The sequence below is a fragment of the Hypomesus nipponensis genome, chromosome 16 (assembly GCF_054491055.1).
Source record: "Hypomesus nipponensis isolate SF chromosome 16, ASM5449105v1, whole genome shotgun sequence".
Classification (NCBI taxonomy): domain Eukaryota; kingdom Metazoa; phylum Chordata; class Actinopteri; order Osmeriformes; family Osmeridae; genus Hypomesus; species Hypomesus nipponensis.
Window position 1 is genome coordinate 4,687,140 of NC_140376.1, and position 21,054 is coordinate 4,708,193.

Consider the following 21,054-nt stretch of genomic DNA (forward strand, 5'->3'; position numbering starts at 1 on the left):
TACATTGGCTTGCAATATGGGTAAGAGATGTGTAATAAATGATGTGTATTGCATGAAAATAGCCTCATACACATGATCAGAGTGACATGAGTACATTTTCCAATATTTCCATAATATTGAATAGTGATTGGAGATGTCACCTTGGTGCTTTTCTTGACTGGATTTGCACATTTTAAAGTCTGAATGAAAACATGTTTAACCCAATTTGTATAATCCGACAAATACATTCAGCATGCTAATAAGACCTTGCAATATTGAGATCACATTCCAATATGTTCACAATTAACAGCAGGCAGTGGAATTGCAAAACAGATATCGAATAACATGATTTAGGCTAAACTATAAACAACGAACGGTACAGTCTAAACTGACATTAAATCTATATTTATGCAGACTACAGAATATGATTAACGTGCATCTATCAGCGCTAATCGGGACTACTTCTACAATATTTCAGTTTTGTAAAACAAAATAACGCGGCGATAATCGTCAAAATACAGTAATCGTTCAAATTCAGACAAAGAAAGCATTTTTTAGCGAATACACCAATTCAGGTACAGTAGGTATACTGTTTGTCAGTGAGGAATTGTATATATCTTAGCCCAGACATGTTTCCATAGAAGAATAACAGGATGATACTCAATGCATTGGAATGCAGAAGCCATGTTGCCCCAATTCTAAATGAACACACAAACTGGTGCAACTTGCTAACATGTGCCACATCGGCATAGCAGACAATGCTACTGTATAAATCTTTGATAGCCCGTCCTAGCAACACACCACTTTGAACTTTCAAACCAACTAGAGACAAGCATTTCATTCCCTGCCCTTGTAGCATGTGGCTACAAGCAAACAACAAACCAAGGGTTAAAATCCCAGCTCCCGGACTATTTCCAAACGGCATGCCACGCCATTTTACCAGCTCCATTCACCCCACCATCTTTACCAGCCTCACGAGCACCCCAACTTCCTGCTCGCTACAAACACAGTCACGGCGAGAGGAAAGAACAGAAAGAGGAACAGAAAAAGAAAGGGTTCCGGCAACATTAATGAAAGGTCATTGTCCAGGGGCTTACCCAGGGAGCGACGGAAAGGGCCCGGACGCGTGAGCAACGATCGACCCGGTCCGGGAGCAGGACCTGCGAGGAGAGAACAACAAAGACAGTTTGTGACAAAGCTGAGAGGCGCCGCGGTCTTTGAGGAGCAAAATCGATTGTGACATTTTTCATTTATTTGTAAATGCCTCTTTGGCGGCACACTCACTCGAAACGACAGTTTAGCTCTTACGGAATGAGGGAGGTGATGGTAAAAGAGAGGAATCCTGACAGTTGTGGTAATGAGATGGCATATTAGGGCCTCTCTCCTACACCATCCTCCTCACCCAGGAGCACGCCCTTCACTTCCAATCCCACACCCCGGCCGTTTGGAAATGGTTAACCCCATCAACAACGACACTTACCCTCTTTTCTGCGAGACTGAATCAATTGCGGGTATGTGTTTCAGAAAGGCATTCAGAATATCTTAGTCCAAACAATGAAAGGAATCACCTTTAAAAAAAATCAGGAATGCATGCAATGTACTGTTATGCTAATACAGTATGCTTTAGTGATAAGGTGAGTGGTCTCTGTAAACAGACTTTTTGTCAAATGTGTTATTTTATAACTGAGAAGTATAATCCCAGTATCAGCAATCGTGTTCAGTTCTGTGCCGTCACAGAAGTTGCAGATAACATTTTATTCACTTATAAAAAAAATATATATATATCGAGGGAAAAAAAGCGAAACGTGCGCCATTAAAAAGGATTCAGCCATCATCGAAAAGTAATGACCGAATAAGTCATTCTATCCTGAAGTGGGTCAAGCAGGGGGAATAAAGGTAGTCGATGACAAGCCAGATGAAATGCCATCTCCCCCTCCCTGTGTCTGGGTTAGTACCCTCCAAGCTGTCCGCGTGGATTGAGAGTGTGCCACACAGACGGGAATACATGAGCAATGAGTTATGTACTTCATTAAGCCAAAGTCATTTCCCTCGCAGATATCAAGTCTCCTTCGGGCCCCTCTATAATCCATCCACCCACCCAGTCACCCAGGCAGCCATCATTATCTATATTTAGCCCAGAGGACTACAGTACTGAAGCTGGTCACACGTATGTGACTGAAGATGCAGGGAAACGAGCAATAACTTTGACTGACTATGGATGTGGGACAAATGCGATAAAACCATTGTTCAGCTATATAATCTATATTTATATATATACATATAAAAATCCATTTGTATTATAAAGTCGGTTACAAAAGTGTCAATGATTCCATGCAATAAATATGGAAATGTACATTAGGTTAACTTAATCGGTATACTGTTCATTGTACTGCTGTGGGGATGGTGAAGGATGAAGCTGTAAATCAGAATGAATGTACTTGCTGATTGAGAGCAGTGCGAGGGGGACATTGTCCCTGTACGGTCAAATGCGGTGCAGCATTAAAAGGAGCCAAGTTCCTGGTGTCATAATATGGAGATGATGGTTAACATGGCTCTCCTTCCAGATCCCTGTAATTATTTCAGAGTACACTTGAGTACAGCGGCTGTCAATCACGGTGCAGTTGCAGGCTACATGCTAATTGATATATTAACATATGCTGAACTGAACATACACCCACACACACACACACACTGTACACGGAGATCAAAGATGTGTCTCGCCATGCATCTTGTCACATTCTTTCTCGCGGAAAATGTCGAGGAATTATGTTGTATTTGCATTAACTCGACAGAAGCTTTCGAAGCTGTATAAACCTGTACACAGAAGGTTTATTTTTTGACACAACAAGTTGTGTTACTGCAGATTGTTAGCCGGCACGGCTGCAGGGTTCCAGTGTTTCCGATGAGATTCAGAGGCTGTGCCAGACATTTGGCACGTGTGTTCTCATCTATTTCTCTCAATCCGTTATTCACTCTACCCACATGAAGCAGTATTCTTTAGAAGTTGGCGAAATAAAGTCACATAACTGAACGACCTTGGTTAAAATGCTCTTAGGATGTCCCCTGAGTTTAACCGGTTAAAAGCACAACCCTTTAGAAGTCTTGAATCAGAACGATGACCTTGGTAGGGAGGTGTTAAATGGAGCAGCTCCTGTGTGTTTTTTTTGTGTGTAAGTATATGTATGAGGGACTGCTGTTAATAGTCCACCATTTTCCCATTTCTCTATGTCATTGATGCCTGACAGGCAGCAATTTCCATTCCCTCACTTGGACGAGACTCACTGAGGTAGAGATTATGAAGACACAGGTTTAGCTTTTCTAAGCACCCTCTTCATCCTGTTTAGATCTCAATAATGTTCAGGCATAAATAAAAACAGATGCCTTTTTTAAAGCAACCAGCCAGTCAAGCTGAACAAGAGCGCTTCAGCGTGTTTCACTTTCATTTCCCGCCATTGTCAAAGAAGCATTCACATTTCCAATTCAAAGTCCCTGAAGTTGTCAATGCGAAATGCTTTGACTAATGGCTCAATGAGAGAATGAATTGGAAATGTTGGGACTAACATTCATTTTCGAATTAACCAATCTTTGCCACTTCTATCATTCATGCAGTCAATATTACTGGGTAGCTAACAGCTAATTAGCTCCCTCTATCTATCTATCTATCTATATGTGTATACACAGAGTCAGAGGTGAAATCTGACTGGCATACTTCTGGAACTACCAAGAGATTTAAACCCGGAGGTCACGGATCGTGAGAGACCTCACTGACGTGCTTAACCTCGTTAGGTTAAAGGCTGTTTTTAGAGGCGTTCAGGTCATCGCAAAGGCAATATGTACATATGCAAATCCCACCTAGTACAGCTTCCGCCGGGGTGGATATTTTTGATGTTGTTGATGTTACCGTGTACCAGACCGTCACGTCCTGTGGAGTTGGCAGTCTGAATGAATCCCGTGCCTGGTTGAGTAGAGATGTTTGGTCTGAGTATTCCAGGCCTGGGGCTAGCTCTGCTCCTCATTCCCACCCTTCCACACCCGACTTCCTCTGGGCTACCCCAGGCAAGGTCACAACACCAAGCCGTTAGGACCGCACACTCTTAACTCTTTCAATGAACCGTGAACTCAACAGGCAACTACAGTATTTAGTTGGTCTACTGAATACCGGTACTATCACAGGATTGATCTGTTTGAGATGCTAATCAAGCAAACTATTTCACTCAATCAGGAGGTTTGAGACAGAGAATGTTATTTGATTACTTTGGTGGCTGTCGATAGTTGAACATGTGCTGTCTGCAAATACCTTTTGTTAGAGCATCCATAAACGTTAAAGTTGCTACACTCCAACCAAAAGTCACAATACACACTGATGACAACGTCAAAATATTACTGAAACTAGCATTGTTTTTGATTATTTCTATTACTGAATTAAGTTTCCATTGTAATCCAGTAATATTCGTAGACAGGTGCTTATCTGCAGAACATTCATTTCCTCTTTAGTTCATGGCATTGCTAGGCAAACTTGGAGAGAAACACATGATTGTTTTTGTCTCAAAGATTCATTATTTCTCTTTGCCGCTCAGAAGGTATAAATACATTGCGTGTCTTTTTTTTCTCAGCAGGTCTGAGGGAGAACATCAGCCTCGTCTCCACCTCCTCCACCCTCATGCTTCCTCTCCTCCCCCAGACGGACCTCCACCCTCATGCTTCCTCTCCTCCTCCACATGGACCTCCACCCTCATGCTTCCTCTCCTCCTCCACATGGACCTCCACCCTCATGCTTCCTCTACTCCTCCACATGGACCTCCACCCTCCTCTCCTCCCCCAGATGGACCTCCACCCTCATGCTTCCTCTCCTCCTCCAGATGGACCTCCACCCTCATGCTTCCTCTCCTCCTCCAGATGGACCTCCACCCTCATGCTTCCTCTCCTCCTCCAGATGGACCTCCACCCTCATGCTTCCTCTCCTCCTCCAGATGGACCTCCACCCTCATGCTTCCTCTCCTCCTCCAAGGACTCATCCCAGTCCTCATCCCTGACACATTTGAGACTCCCCCTCTCTGGCTCTCGTGGCCAAGTCTTCTTCGCTGTCACCCCCCCCCCCCCCCCAAGGGACCAGCCCCCCCCAACCCTCCTCCTTAGCCCCTCCCCCCTCTCACTGTCACCACTGACACATCACCCCCTTCCGCATACAGTCCCAGAGGACAATCTGCTCATGTCGGAAAATCTACTGGAGGAGATCCTGTGCTTGCAGTGTTGGCCCAAGGACCAGGAGGAACAACCCCCCCCCCCAACTGCTAAAACTCTCAGGGTCCGTTTGATTGATTCCTCATTGGTATTGGGAGTCGGTGGTACACAACTATACCTTCCAGAGCTAAACCCAGATGGAGCTGGAAGGAGGGGAAAGTGTTGTTAGACCTGTACTTTATACCGGCTCCACCCCTGTGTCATTTCATCAGTCTGGCCCTGTGAGATCACAACACAATAAACTTGTCATCTTTCCAGAAATTACGGCAACCAAACTCATTTCCTCACTCCGGGAGGGAGACAGGGTGACATTGGTTCTTTTATAAGAGCAAAGAAGGTCACTGCCACTGTTGCCTGCTGGGGTGGAATTAAGCCTGTGCGTGTTTCGGTGATTTATGCTTCTCTGTTAGACTTCACAGTTAGCATCCCTGTGCTCTGTTTGATTAAGGTGGATTTAAAAAATATTGACAGTGTTATATGATGATTACATTCAGTCTGTGACATTTAAAATGTGACATTTTAAGGCACTGGGTAGAAATGAGTTTTATCTGATGTAGATACAATGTTTTTCTCTCCCAATTCGTTATTCTGCGCGTATGTTTAAGCTTGTATACAGTTAATAATAAAGCATATGGCAGATTTTACTCAAGACAACTTCAATGGGATAAGATAACGTTATTTAAAAAGAAACGTGTGGTCAGGCTTCCTCTCAAAGTAACAATCCAAAAGTATTCATGAACAATTTCAATTAAATGTTACTGAATCCAACTGAGTCTTATTTGCCATGTTTAACTGCGGATGTCTACTAGCAGATTATGAGAATGCATTCCCAGTTGAAATTCTGGTGGTTTCCTCATGTTGTTCCAAATGCTATTCAAACAGGCTTAAGTCCAAGTCCAAGTCATTGAGAAAAGGCTAAGCAGATGTTAGTGCACTGACAAGGACTGGGTGAACATTAATCTCACACTCTAGACTCGAATCTATCCCATGCCACTGTTACCTACTACAGTGACAGCTCTGTAAATGGCAATGAGCTTCGAAAAGACACTGTTCCTGATTATAATTGCCTTACCTTCGGGTGCACGTCAGCAACTAAACGGCAACAGAAACGAAGCCTGGCGCCTGGTGAATTCCAATTTAATTTCTGTGGTAGGTGAACAAAAGATTTTGCACGTGTTGACAAAAGAGTAGCTGATGAAACTTGGCCACACTCCAGTATCAAATTGACTACAACTGAATGTCACTTAATACACACAGGTGTTTATTTGACATTCTCTAATATGCTAACACACGCTGTCGCTTGATTGAACTGTCATTGCTTGATTTACTTACTTTGTGTTGTAGCTTACACATTCGTATCCCATACTCCGAACAAATATAGCCTAAATTAAGGTCATGTACTTTTTACAAAATGAATAAATCACATGGCGACATCATTTTTTAACATTTTACTTACGCGCACAGCAATTATCGAATGTTATGAAATGCTTTCTAAACGGCCGTTGGGAGAAAAGAGCGAGCGGCGAGATCAGACAGAGGTGGCAAAGGAAAGAGTATGTGTTCAATTGTTGGTAGAAACAGTGTAGAAGAATATAAGTTATTTGGTAGAGAGGAGCTGCTTCATGATGGTAAATAAGGAAGCCTCATCGTTGCAGGACTGGAACGTCTCTGGCTCGCAGCTGCATTAGCGCCCTTGGTCAGACAGGCAGTGTAAACAGATCTGTATTTATCCTCCTCACCACCGCGCGGGCTCGCGCGCGCGCACACACACACACACACAACTCTCTCTCAGACACACACATACACACAGTGTTCCCAAATGCCAGTCAGGCACGGCTATAATTGGTTTCTAATCGCTGCCAAGAAGTAGAAATGTCACCGTTTCCGTTGTCCACAAAACTTGATTGATTTCCAATTAGCATGAAAGTAAATGCCAAATTCTTGGAAACCTACTTCTAATAAAATGATCAGAGGAAACATACAGTAACATCCTAACCTCCATTAAATGGGTTGGGAAGGCTTTTGAAGGCTCTAAATAGTACAAACACCAGATGTAGCCCACGTATTTGCATAAATAAGAGAATGCAGTTTATGAAATCAAACATCGCCATGTTTTCACTGTCCTCATTTGCACCCTTTATATTTTCTCATATCTTTTCAGCACATTTATTTCACATTGTGAATGGACTTACACAGTACTCCTAATCCACAAAAAAATAGTGTGGAAATTGTACTTTTTGCAGCATTAAATAATTTGACTCCAAATGCTGTATATGAACAACAACGGATATTTATATTTTGTGGAATTTAAGTCTGGTAGGGTGATGTGATTTGAAGTCGATTCAGTGTTTTGATTATCCTTGGGCATTTCATTTCTTTGTTGCCTTCCATATCTTTCATGAAGGAGGACCAGGGTTTGATTCACACCTTAGCTTTTGGCTGTCCTGAAATAAACCAATATTGTGAACAAACATGAACAGGGTAAATAAAGAGTGGTCAATAAGCCTTGTTGTTCAGCTTATTAAAATCATTTATTGTGCTCCAGAAGAGTAATTACTATTTAACCAGAAAGAAAGACAAGTGACAAATAGTCTACATTACAAATGCCAAACCCACTCACATAGCGCCCCTTTCACAGAAACACTGAAAGAGCATACACCTTTTAACAGACCCGAGAACACCTTGTTAGATCCATCTAGATCTTGTACAGTAGCTGTTTGTTTGTATGTTGTGGTTTTAGAAAATGGCACTCATTGCTTTACATTCATTCACAATGCTTGTCCCTCCTCTTAACACAGAACAGGCTTAAGTCACATGACCTGGTTGGTTGAACACTGGGGAAAGATACCGTCACCCCCTTTTAAGATTTAAAACCACGGCTTGGGAGCTCCAGGGCGGAGAGCGGCGAAGGGGGGGGGGGGGGGGCAATAGGGAGAGAGAAAGAAAGAGAGAGAAGAAGTAATTCTGAGCTACCCCTATGCACATTCACACTCCAGGTAAAAGGAGTGTGTGTATGTGTGTGTGTGTGTGTCTGTGTGTGTTGGCAGGGGATGGAGGGGATTACAATGTGTTGGCTGTAAAGTGTTGGTTTGTTCTAGTTTCACACACCTGGAGCAGTCCCTCTCCCAGGACAACTTTGTCGACTTGTCAAGTCCAACAACTTCCCGTCTATTGCTCCCCGTGCGTCTAACAGGTTTGGCTCACCCCCCCCTTCTCCCGTCCTCTCCCCCCTCTCTCCCCCACAGCACCTGTGACCCTACTGTTCAAGGGGCAGAACAGGAGACAGGGGGAGGGGAAGCAGCGTGTGATTTTAAGGCGTTCACAATGAAGGAACAGAGTCGTTTTGGCTCCGCTCCAGGCGAACGCGTACTACCCGACCACGCGTCCCTCTCTCGGTCCGTCACACGAAGCACCGTTTTCCCCCCGCCAGTGACTCGAAAGTCTGACGGTAGCGGTTTGCATTTTCACCAACAGGTCCTAGCGGCTCGGGCTAGCACCGTTAGCTGTCGTAGTGAAGCTGCTCTAGGGGAGAGGAGGGGGGAGTGTGTGTGTCGGAGAGGTGTTTGTTTTTGTGTGTCTCGGGGCAGACTGGGTGGTGTTGTTACTTCGCGGGACGGCCTGCAAAGGTACGCCAGGCCCACCACATTCACACGCTAACAGGTGTGTCGTTCGACAGTGTGACGCGGGAGGCGGGGCTCTGCGGGTGAACCATGCTATAGAGCCAAGTAAACCGGGAGTCCCGAGACAAAGAAAGAGGTGAGAAAGTCCACGGTCTGAGGCCCCAAATGAGACACAAGGAAAGGTGAGGGCCGAGGTAATTACTGGGTGCGAGACGAGGTCAGGGTAGCAGGCCGGGTTGTGAGCGGTGCTGCGGAGAAAGCCTAAGACGGATCTCCCTGTCTGCGGTGATGAGGCCTCCGAGGACAGGTGCATGCTGGGACTTCTGGGATGTTTACCTCTCGCTGCCTCTTTCTCTTTCGTTCTCACTCGCCGTCTTTCTCGCTGTCTCCATCTATCTATATCTCTCTCTCGTTTTCTCTCTCCACCTCTCTCCCAACTCCGCTTCTTCTCTTGAACTCTCTCTTATCTCTCTCTCCACACTCTTTCTCTTGCTCTCTCTCTCTCTCTCTTTTGCTCTCCACTCCCTCATGTCCTCCACCTGCTGTTAGGTGAGGGAGAGCGCGGGATGAGAGGTTCAGCTAATCCAGCCTGTCAGGCCAGTGCCTCCTCTCTTCAATTACACATTTATACGCATGAATCTTTAAACAGCGCCACAGAAAAAACGACCAAAGGATAATAAGAGCGGGCGGGCGGGCGGGGGTGGGTGGGGGGGGGGTGACATATGCAGTCGAGAGGATCTTCCATCTCCCTTTTCCTACCAATCCCCCCCTCCCCTCCACATATGCCTTCCCTGCCTTTATATCTATGGGCTGTTTTAATGTTTAGCGATTGTTCATACAGAACCCCCCCCCCCAGCTACAAGTTAAACAAAAGAAAGATGAATGGAACAACAGTGCAGGTAATTACCTCTCTATGGTAAGGTGGGTTTTGACTAGTAGCAAGACGGAGAGGAGTGAAGAGAAAAACCAATATGTATAATAGCAAAGAACATTGATCCAAACTGAAATTACAATGAAGGTTCCCTTTGGTAGGGCTCTCCAAAACAGTGAGTGATTCACCACTATCAAAAAGTAGTACCAACACACATAGTACAAAACTAGTCCTTATATCCAGGTTCACTCAAGCTATATTGTGTATGCACTGTAGTTATTTTACCATGTCCCCACCCTCCCTCTGCCCCACACTGTCCCATGATATGACCCCAGACCCAAATACCCACAACACTACATTTCCCATAATCCCGTGGGTTCCGTCGGCCAATCAGGAGTAGTGTTCTTTCGAAAAACGAATCCAATGGGGATGAAAATTATTCTTAATTATGACTTTATCAGCGGAGCAGCCATCAAGCAGATAAATTGTCATGCGCGTCGTGCTAAAAATATTCCAGTGTCCTGTTTGTTGTCGTCCAGTTCTCGGTATAGACAGCACTTGTGTGACGAAGCTGTAACTAGAACTGCAAGTCAATCCCCGTCCATTTTCATCCTGGCAAATTTGCGGTTTCGACGACCCCTTCTGAAGAGGCTTTAAACAGCATTGGTGCTTGATGTACATATCTAGATATGTAAATAGGTTCTTTACAATAAAATAGTTCAATAAAAATAAAAGGATGAAAAGAATCTAAGACATTTTCGAAAATGTCTTCTCCATTGTGCATATTCTGTTACAGAGTTCGCTCCTCCTTCACTCGCTATTGTTTTTGTCATATTTTACATTGCCTTCATTGGCTGAGACACATGCCTTAAATTGGTTGGTCAACATCTCGTCTTAGCTCCGGAAAGAGTCATTTATCGTTTGACGCCACAGAAAAGCAATATGTTTTCTTTCATTTACAAAGCAGCCCCTGCCTCCAAAGCTCGGAGGTCTGGGGTCCTTTTCAGATAACACCATGAAAACAATCTTTTTCAAAAGATCCAAAGTAGATATTTATCCCTGGAAACAAAAAACGCTGACCTTGTTTTGTAGCAATATCAGAACTAAAATATCCTTTGTCAGTTATTTTTTTCCTTTTTTCTTTATTTAGTCTGAAATGTTTTTGTTTTTTTGCAATGTTTATTTTAGATTTTTTTTCTTGTATCCTCTTTTCTACAAAACAAAATCGTCGGCCCCGACAAAAAATCCTGTAAGTACTCCCTTAGGTACTGTATTCACAGGGCAAAAGCAGAATTCCTGTATTCCACCTGTGTTGAGTTTCCTGCTGGGTAATCAGCTCTGGTAGTCAGTTCTCGTACTGTACGCGGCACGGCACACGCGTATGTGTGTGTGTGTAGGTGAGTGTGTGTGTGTGTGTGTTTCGGCATCCATCCTTCCCCTCGTGTGGAGGTTATACCCTGGTGGTGGAGTGTGAATGCGGGTGTGGCAGCGTGTTGTTCTGCCCACTGCCCGGGTAGTTGTTGAAGTTGTGCAAGGACTGCAGGCCCTGCATGGTGCTGGGGATCATGGTGATGGTGTTGGGGGTCATGAGGGGGATGTCGTCCGGCGAGCGCCGCATGGCCAACGTGTAGTCGGGCGGGCAGGCAGTTCTGAGAACCACCTCGTGGGGGTGCATGGCGTCCCCGTGGCAGTCGCGCTCCAGGTCCGTGTGCTTCATCTGCAGGGACATGATCTCCTCCTCCTGGGTGTGCGCCAGGTCGTTGGCCGTGCTCCGCTGGGGGCTGCAGCGCCGGTGGACGTCGTGCCGCCGCTTGTCCTTCTTGTAGTAGAGGGCGGCGAAGGCCAGGATGTTGAGGAAGAGGAGGGAGGCGCCCACGGCGATGGTGACGCTCAGCTCCGTCGAGTAGTCCCTCTGGTCGAGCAGCACGGGCTGGTTGTGGCTGTCGTGGGTCTCCGTGGGGAAGAACGTGGGGTTGGGACGCTTGGTGACCGGAGCCTTCTTGGGGGGCTTGGGCGGCGACTCGGGCTGGGGCACCTTGGTGGTGGTGGGGATGAGCTGGGTGACCTCGTTGAGGCTGTGGAGGTGAGGCACCAGTTCCAGCCACAGGTTGACCTTGTTGGCGCGGTAGTGCTCCTTGACGCGAGGCTTCAGGCCGATGTGAAGGTACAGCTGGTCCTTCTGGTTGTAGCGGGTCCAAGCCACCTCCTCGAAGCGGTTGGGCTTGGTGTGGATGAATTTGGTGTCCTGAGGCACGGGCTGGTTGGGGTCGCTGCGTAAAGGAGGAGGAGGACAAGAGGAAAAGCGTGAGGATCTACTTGTGAGGCGACACTGCGTTTCTCATCTGTATTTCGGTTTGGATGGCTTACAATTCATAAACAATTGAAGTACATCTGCAAATTCAAACCTATAAACATTACGTTGGTACTAAGATCACGGATGAAAAACACTTTACTACCCTTCACCGTACACAACGCATCTGAAACAACGACTTTATAAAGCTATGCATTAAACCCTAAGTGTATAGTCCACTGTATTTTACATTGTCTTATATTACATGCAAGGCAGCCCCTTGTGCAAAGAAGCCAGAATGTCAGGATGGTATTTCAAACTAGCAGGACCATATCGTAAAGCGTCTTGACCATTCAGAAGGGTGACATTCATCCCACAGGTAATCTGGGCTCTATGGCACTTTCATGTTCTATATGTAGATCATAAGTGTGCTTCAGTTCCTCTGAGGCTGTCTAACTGCTGACAGAAAGGGACATTGTTCTCCATTATGTTCCAAAAAACAATTACCTCCATGAATACATGCTTAAAGGCACTGTGTGGGTAAAAAAAAAAAAGGATTTTAATTCTGTACAATTGATAGTGTCACTCTTCAGGCCACCTCACTAATTACGTGTTTGACTTTCCCTGGTGGAAACTTGAATGGAATACAGATTGAACGGTTCTCGCCTGGGATGCCTCATTCGACCACAGAAGGCGAGAAATCGGCAATGTTTACTTTTGGAGACAAATGTAAGCATGACGCTTTTGCACATGATGGATTGTGTTTTTCTTTGCAGCAGAATCCAGACAATATAAAAAACGGCAGAAAATAAAGAGCATCTTCCATTCCGTGCTATTAAATCGTCCTGTTTAATGACATTACATTTACATTTAGTCATTTAGCAGACACTCTTATCCAGAGACACTTACAGTAAGTAGAGGGACATTCTCCCCGAGGGTGAAGTGCCTTGCCCAAGGACACAACATAATTTGGCATCGGGGGAATCAAACCAGCAACCTTCTGATTACTAGCCCAAATCCCTAACCGCTCATCCACCTGACTCCCTGACTCCAATGACGCAGTGCGTCCCATCTCTCTGCGGGGTCTTACCCGGTCTTGGCGAAGTTGGTCCAGTAGGTCATCACCACGGCGCTGAGCATCACGTCGTTCTTGGAGAAGTTGCAGGGGAACAGCTCGGTGGGTCCGATCATGGGCAGGCCGAACACGTAGGGGATCTCGTCGCCGTGCGCCGCGTCGGCCCACGGCGGCACCTGCTCCGTCTGACAGTGGTGGTAGAAGGCGTAGAAGTATGTCGGCGAGCCGAAGCTGGAGTGGAGGTCGGCGGTGGCCACGGCCGGGGCCACCCACTGGTGGTCGGTGAACAGCGCCAGCAGGGTCTTCCTCCGCGTCTCCGGGTTGTGGCGGTCGGCCCAGTCGGTGTACATGAACTTGATGGTCTCCCGGAGGATGTCCTTCCCTTCCGGGTAGCCGTACAGGTCGTCCACGAAGCTGGACACGGCGTAGTCGAAGTCGTTGGCCTGCACGCCGTTCTCGTTGTCCACGATGAGCTCCACAAACTTCAGGCCCTCGCCCTGGTTGACGCCCAGCATGATGTCGTAGTTGAGGAACTCGCCCTGCTCCATCAGGATCTGGGGGTCGTCGGGGATGACGTCGCCGTCGATGACGGGGCCGAAGGCGATGTGGTAGCGCGCCGGCTGGATGTCCTGCTCCACCAGCTCCTTGTAGTGCTTCTTCTGAAGGCACTCCACCAGGTCCAGCGTGTCCTGCAGGTTGCAGCCCACCTTCCTGGCCAGCATGCGGGCGTACTTGGCGGGCTGGAAACTCACGGCCCAGCTGGAGAGAGCCGTGCCGCTTTGGGCAATGGCCCTTTGAAACAAACCTAGGGAGAGAGAGAGGGGGGGGGAGAGAGGAGAGAGAGGGGGGGGGGGGAGAGAGAAATAGAGAGGGAGGCGGGGAGAAATAGATCAAGATGTGCAAAATATACTTTTCCAGACCTAAAGAGGGTCTGTCATAGAGCTGAGAAGGAGGGCAAGTTTAGATTTTATGACATTGTTAGTCTGAGCAAGTGCTTAGCTGATTCCATACTGCAGAGCACTAGACAATACTACACAGCTAAGATTTCAAATGTCAGACTTTCAATGTTCTCCGCTCTATTAAATGAGAGAGAATAAAATAAAACAGATTGAAAGAGGAGAGTGTGACAATAGGAATATAGAGATATGTGTGGATGTGAGGCCCTTGGGTTTTCATTCACTGAAGATATGGATGAGAGGACAGAGGGCCATGACTCGCAAAAGGATCTAAGCAGAGAGATCGACAGATAAAGCCAGGCTGAGAGAGAAAGACGACGAACGAGGGAGGGGAGGGAGGGAAGCCAAACAAAGAGAAACCGAAAGGAAAAAGTTGATGACTTTCGAAAACAAGCCCTAGACTACAAACCCCTGAAGAATGCACTGCAACCCAAGCTGGCGCCGTTTCTCCTCCTACCTTTGGTAGAGTTGCTCCAGCGGTTCCCCTCAGAGTAGTGGGACAGGGTGAGCAGGTTGACGCAGGAGGCCCCGGCCCCGGACCCAAACACGGTGATCCGCAGGGGGTCTCCTCCGAAGGAGGCGATGTTCTCGCTGGTCCACCTCAGGGCCTGGATCTGGTCCAGGAGACCGTAGTTCCCCTTGGCTGCCTGGTCCCCTGTGCTCAGGAACCCTGGAGGAGACCACGAGAAGACCCAAGGATGAGCATGGCGAGGTGCTTTGAGGAACGTAAGGAGTCGGTCAGTCGGAGTTTAGTGAACGGAGGTGGGAAAGTTCCGGTTCAGAATGTTGGACGGCAAGCATGTGTTGGTTCCAGCCGTGCGCAAGAGTCAGATGATGGAGCCAATCTGCTCTGAGAACTGTGCTGATTAGCAGATATCGGTGATGGGAATATCTGCTGCACCTCTGGGTGTTACAGTGCTTTTCAGTGGAATACAGGAATTCCCTTTGGAGGGTTTGAATGTACTTAACTACACAGATTAAAAGGTGAACTTTTGCAAAAGGTTTGAAGTTCATGAGGGACATTGGCACTTGAGACTTATAATATTCCAACTTGAATACTTTAGAACTTGGCTCGAATTGCAGTATTCCCTCAAAGCTTAACATGCAAAACTAACAAGCCTGCGCATTTAAGAATTTAATAGTTTTCTGCAATAAAACAGGAGTTATTGCTCCAAAGAGTCAATTTAAAGGACGCAACGCAAGGTATAATTCTGTGAATTCAATTTTGAGGCAGACATTTTAAAATCCATATATCAAATTAAATACAGCCGATATATGGATAAAATGATAATACGCAGTGGTGTGGGGATGAATAATATGCTGCTAGACTGTTAAACAGACTGCAAAAAAACGGCTGTTTTTTTTTTCTTCAAAATACAAGTTTGGATATGATGTACGTTACACTCTGTAAGTTAATGCGTTCATTCATCAGAAAAGAGGACCTTTAGCATGAATTAATGTGCATTTGGTACCAGGATTTGTAAACACACTAATGGCATTACAGACAGTATTAAGGAAGGATTAGATTTAATTAGAAACTGAAAGTATTGTCTCATTGGTACAAAATCATTGGAAATCCCCGAAGAATACAAAATGGTGGCCAACATCCTGTGAAACATAAGTAGTATTTGATCAGTGTGAGCCGCAGCAGTCATGCAGCCAGTAACAAGGCTCCTCAGAGTCTCCCTGAGGGGTTGAGGGTGTGTGTGTGGGGGGGGGGGGGTGTATGGTGTGTAACAGATCACATGTACTGTAACTCCACACTGCCCTCAGCGGGCTGTGGCCCAAAGCAATCCCTGAGACAATTACCTCTGTATCATCCTCCTCCTCCACCTCCTCCTCCTACTCCTCCTCCTCCACCGCCTACTTCTCGTTCCCCTCATTGTTCTTGTTCAAACTTCCTCCCACCCGTCCCCGCCCCCCTCCTACTCCCCCCTCCTACTCATCCTCCTTCTTTGCCCCTCTCCTCCCCTCCCTTTCTTCGCCTCTTCATCCTCCTCCTCCTCCTGCAGCACTCTCTCAGCCTCTCTGTCCAATTAGGCAGCACTCGCACCAGTGTGGATCAATGTGGAAGCAGTATATATAAAAGGGTGATGTCTTCTATGTGAAATATTACTGATTAAGGCTTGGCTTCCCCCAGGATCCACTCTGGAGCTGTTTAATGGCAGTCCTTATCCCCCACCCTCTGATTTCCATGCTAAAAGGTCCATTACCTGGTAGAATCGACACAAGACTAACTCTCCCCCTACAGCCTTTCCTACCTTTTTCTCTCCTTCCATTCTTGTCCTTTCTTTTCACTGGCCTCCCACCTTCCTTGATGACTAAGTCAAGGAGGAATCGATTCATTGCGGCTGCTCCTATCGTATACGCTATGAAGTCAGACCAGATATGTAAATTGTATATTATAATAAAAAAACGGTACGATCACAGTTTCTGGTGAGATATGATTTGCGACACCGACCGCCACACACTCCACACTCTCCACCACTCAGGCATTAATCCAAAACTAATTTTCCCTGGGTGGGCTACTGTCACCCTTCTGTATGGAGATATAATATTTGGTGATCACATTAAAGGTGGATCACGTGTCAGCCCGTGCTGAATACGCACGCACCCCGGATCGCAACCACCCGGTCAGAAGGGACTGCTTAATTGAGTTTTTCCATTTCAATCTGAGGTTTTATTTATTTATTTGGTTTGGACTTCAAAGCCTAATCTCCTGGAAGCAACAACAGCAGTCGGCAAAAGCGTGTTTAATTGATTCAATTTGTCTGAGACGGGCCGGGGTGAGAATCAGGACAGGCGAGCCACAGGCTTGAAGATGATTAGCAATCAAGCAATGTGTTCTCAGAAGTTTGGGTGTGGGGGCGAGTTGTTGACGGCTTAGGAGGACCGCGGGTGAATCAACCACGTACACACACAAACACACCCAAACACCTGCCCCCCCCCACACACACACACACACACAAACACACACCCAAACACCTGCCCCCCCACACACACAAACACCTCCCCACTCACACAAACGCACACATCAAGACACACATGCACACCCACGCCCCCCCCTACACAAATCCACACGCATGTTTCCGCCCCAAAGCTTCACCCCGGATGTGTGTAAAGCCAGGGTGTTCATGTTCCTAGGTCAGACAGTCAGCTGGCTCAGCAGCTTTTAGACACATCCAGGGGTTTGAACAGGAGCGTGACTGACAGAGATCACATCCCTGTAAACACACTGTACCGACATATAGAAATGTCTGCAGCGCGGATCCCTGGCAAGATAACATTCAACACCAGAGCTAGACCTGCCCTTCCAAGATTCATTCACGTCGGAGTGTGTGTGTGTGTGTGTGTGCAAAGCCACAGGATGCTCGGCGAAGACGCCCAGCGATCTCCCCCCGCTTTGTGGGCACGCGCGTTTGTCCGCGCACGTGTGTGTCTTTGTGTGTGCAATCTGTATCGTCTTGTGTTTTCATTTGTTTGCGTGTGTGTGTCTGTCAGTGTGCGTTCCTCTGGATGTGTATTGGCGTGTCTGTGTGTGTGTGTGCACGTGTTGGTGTATGCACACTTGAGTCGGGGGGGAAAAAGTTTTTTTTTTTTTTTGTCCAGAGCTCCATTTTGCAATCAGTGGAGGAGAATCCCTGTATCTGTACCATTTACATAGTACATGGATTGTGTGGTGTGTTGGCTTGTCACTCTGGTGAACAGAGCCGTTTACAAACAGAGCGCGTGACATCACCAATGTTCCCCACTGCCTCCCAGAGAGGTCGGGAAGACTGGTTGGATGTGACGAGCCAGGAATGTGTCTGAGGGCAACTTCAGTCACACAGACGATTTCAGCTGAGGGGGGAGAGAGAGGGAGGAGGTGGGGGGGGGGCAGAGGGGGTGGGAGAGACAAGGTGGCATGAGAGAGAGAGATGGGGTGTAAGAGGGGGAGAGAGGAGGGGGAGAGAGAGAGGGAGGGAGGAGTAAGGGGGAAGGGTAGAGCGAGGCCGTGAAGGGAGGGAGAAAGAGAGAGAGAGGGTAGACAGAAAGAAAGAGAGAGAGAGATGGATAGAGCGAGCGAGGGAGAGGGGAAGACAGAAAAAGGGAGATGGTGGGAAATGATTTCTTTTCCACACTGATACATTTTTCCACAGCCGTGCTCAGTGGATCATAATCCTCTGGAGGCATGCTCGTCTGTCTAGCACTGTCCTCCCAACACACACACACACACACGCACAGACCCAATCACACACTCTCACAAACACACACTCACACACACTCCCGGACACACACGTCCAGGCCCGCACACAAACAGCATTGTTCTCCTGTCTGTGTGAAGTCACACAATAGACCAGTGCACATACGAAAACCCATCCCAGAGTCAATACACAGACTGAAGGACTAGCAAGCGGTCTGATCGACAGAGACTTCTTCCCCCAGGGCAGTGGTGGGCTCCATCCAGTTACCCGCCTCATGGACAGTGTGTGGAGGGGCTTTTCATGCAGAAAGGGGTTATACTGGAGCTGCTGCACAGCAGCCATCCAGACAGCCTGGCAGGGGTTGAAGAAGGCTCTCCAAACGTCCTCCGTGGACGGTGAGGAAAGGCAGCGCTCAATATTCTGTCCTCGACGGAGAGAGGGTCGGAATGGAAAAATGAGAGCAATATAGTAGAGGGACTGCGTGTTCGTATTTGCATCGTTGACCTCTGTGTGTGTGTGAGCGTGTGTGTGTTGCTGTGTGTGTTGCTGTGTGTGTTGCTGTGTGTGTTTGGCTGTGTGTGTGTTGCTGTGTGTGTGTGTGTGTGTGTGTGTGTGTGTGTGTTGCTGCGTGTGTCGGCTGTGTGCGTGCGTGCGAACACCGGGAACGCCAGGCTACACGAGCAGACACAGAGATGGTGCTTTTTAATCAGGGACAGAACGCTAGCCTACAGATCCAGGACAGAGATGAACAACCTAACCCTAGCACACCTGCTACCTCTCCGTTCACAGGCTATTACAGCAGGTTAGCTCTCGCAGGTCTTCTCATTACCCTGCCTGCATTTGACGTCCTATTTCCAACCACGCACATGAACCTCCTTATCTCTAGAACTGCTGCTGCAGACAAAATACTGGCGTTCCCTCCTGAGATGGAGAGAGACAGAGAGAGAGACAGAGAGAGAGAGACAGAGAGAGAGAGAGAGAGAGACAGAGAGAGAGAGAGAGACAGAGAGAGAGACAGAGAGAGAGACAGAGAGAGAGAGAGAGAGAGAGAGAGAGAGAGAGAGAGAGACAGACAGACAGAGACAGAGACACAGAGAGAGAGAGAGAGAGAGAGAGAGAGAGAGAGAGAGGGGAGGGAGAGAGAGAAAGAAAGTGCCAGTGTGTGTGTGTGTGTGTGTGTGTGTGCTTAAGAGTTCTTACGTTCTAAAACAAACTAATTCCTCTCACACAGTAATCTCCTATTTGCAGGTGAGAAATGCAAAACGGGAGCCAGGTATTAATTGCGAGAACTGCATAGTAAAACTCAATCTCAAAAACACTGATGTGACACTACGGCGACTGGCGTGTAATTCACAGATACACAGAAAGGGCTGTGTTGTCAGTGTGTGTGTGTGTGTGTGTGTGTGTGTTTGACATGGCTGACCCACTCCCATATGAGCCGGTGCAGCCGTCACCCAAACAGCCCGTCTAATCTTCCTCAGGTAAACCAGAGGAACGAGCCAGTAGCAACGCTCCTTCCCATAACAGAGGTGCGATAACGCGGGGCGCCTGCAGACACAGCGCTGCAACATCCTGCGTACATTAGCCTCGTCAGATCCTTATCGAGCCCACACACCTGCCACATCCCCCTTTCACGAGACAGTGGGAGGGAAATGAGCTTCGCAATGTCCAGTTGCTTCCTGGTTGCTCATGCAAATGAACGCGGCACAGGGAGTTGTTCTCAGCTCAAAGGGAACGGAATGGGACGCGGGACAGGCCGACAGGTTCACAGTGAACTCGGGTCCACTTTCTATCGATTCAGACTTTTATCTCGGAGCCCAGCCAGTAAAATAGCCATGTATTCTTATGGAGTACAGGAGTAAGTGTATTCTTGCAGTTAGGTGTGTGTGTGTGAGTGTGTGTGTGTGTGTGCCTGTGTGTACAGTGTGAATGTGTGTGTTCCTGTGTGTATGCGTGTGGGTGAGTGCAGGCACAAGCACTGTATTTGTCAGTGTATGCGTACACGTGTGTGTCTGTGTCTGTGTATGTCTACCTGCATGTGTGTGTGTGCGTGTGTGCGCGCACGTGTGTGTGTGTCTATGGATTTGAGTCTGCGTCTGTCTACCTGACTGTGTGTGTGTATGTGTGCGCATGTGTGTGTGTATAGGGATCTGAACAGCCCACGCTGAGGTATCCAGCAGAGATTTATGAAAGCTAATGTAAACACAATTCTGTTACAGTAGGGGGGATTATTATTGGATGCACAGGATCCTTGGCAACGGAGGAGAGCTACTCAGAGAAACCGAAGACTATCGACTGTACAGAAAAGCACTTCGGAACTTCAGACTGGACAGTTATTTCATCATGGTTCTGCTCGTCTTCTAGTTGTGTTTTTTACACACCAGCGTCATCGGCAGGGATTGGGAGCACGCGTGGATTTAAGCAAACAGATCAATAACCCTTGTACGGGTGTGGTTTCCTCTGTAGAGAGGGGGTCTGTGGAGATCAGGTCTCGTTCTTCCGAGCTGTGATCAATAGCCTGATGCATGTGCTGTACTGTGTGTCCACAGTCTCACAGGTGTGATCAATGTTCCCTCCAAAGTCTTTCTAGGCCAATATCATGGTTACTATGGGACGCAGCAGACCATCATTTGAGTCTCCTCTCCGCTTGTGTGTATCTTCCAATCGGTGTAAATGTTGCATGGTAAATGGTGATTTATTACTCTGGTGAGAGGACAGAATGTTTCATCGATATTCATTTATTATGCCACCCAGAACTTCTGTAAAAAACAGTGACATAGACATCTCTATTTCTTCTCCTCCCTCTACCTCCAACTATTTCTTAATCTACAGCCCCGC

The 21,054-nt window shown here is 47.2% G+C and overlaps 1 protein-coding gene across 1 annotated transcript in view; it reads right to left on the minus strand.

Annotated features, from left to right (window-relative positions):
- Nucleotides 1–10,141: 10,141 nt before the first annotated feature.
- nlgn1 (neuroligin 1) overlaps nucleotides 10,142–21,054 on the minus strand; it is a 129,420-nt gene continuing 118,507 nt past the window's right edge. The window contains exons 5-7 of the mRNA XM_084675631.1: nucleotides 14,490–14,702; nucleotides 13,092–13,881; nucleotides 10,142–11,981 (exon numbers count right to left, since the gene is read on the minus strand). Coding sequence (XP_084531757.1) covers nucleotides 11,162–11,981; nucleotides 13,092–13,881; nucleotides 14,490–14,702 — 1,823 coding nt within the window. The 3' untranslated portion in view covers nucleotides 10,142–11,161. The remainder of the gene's footprint in view (nucleotides 11,982–13,091; nucleotides 13,882–14,489; nucleotides 14,703–21,054) is intronic.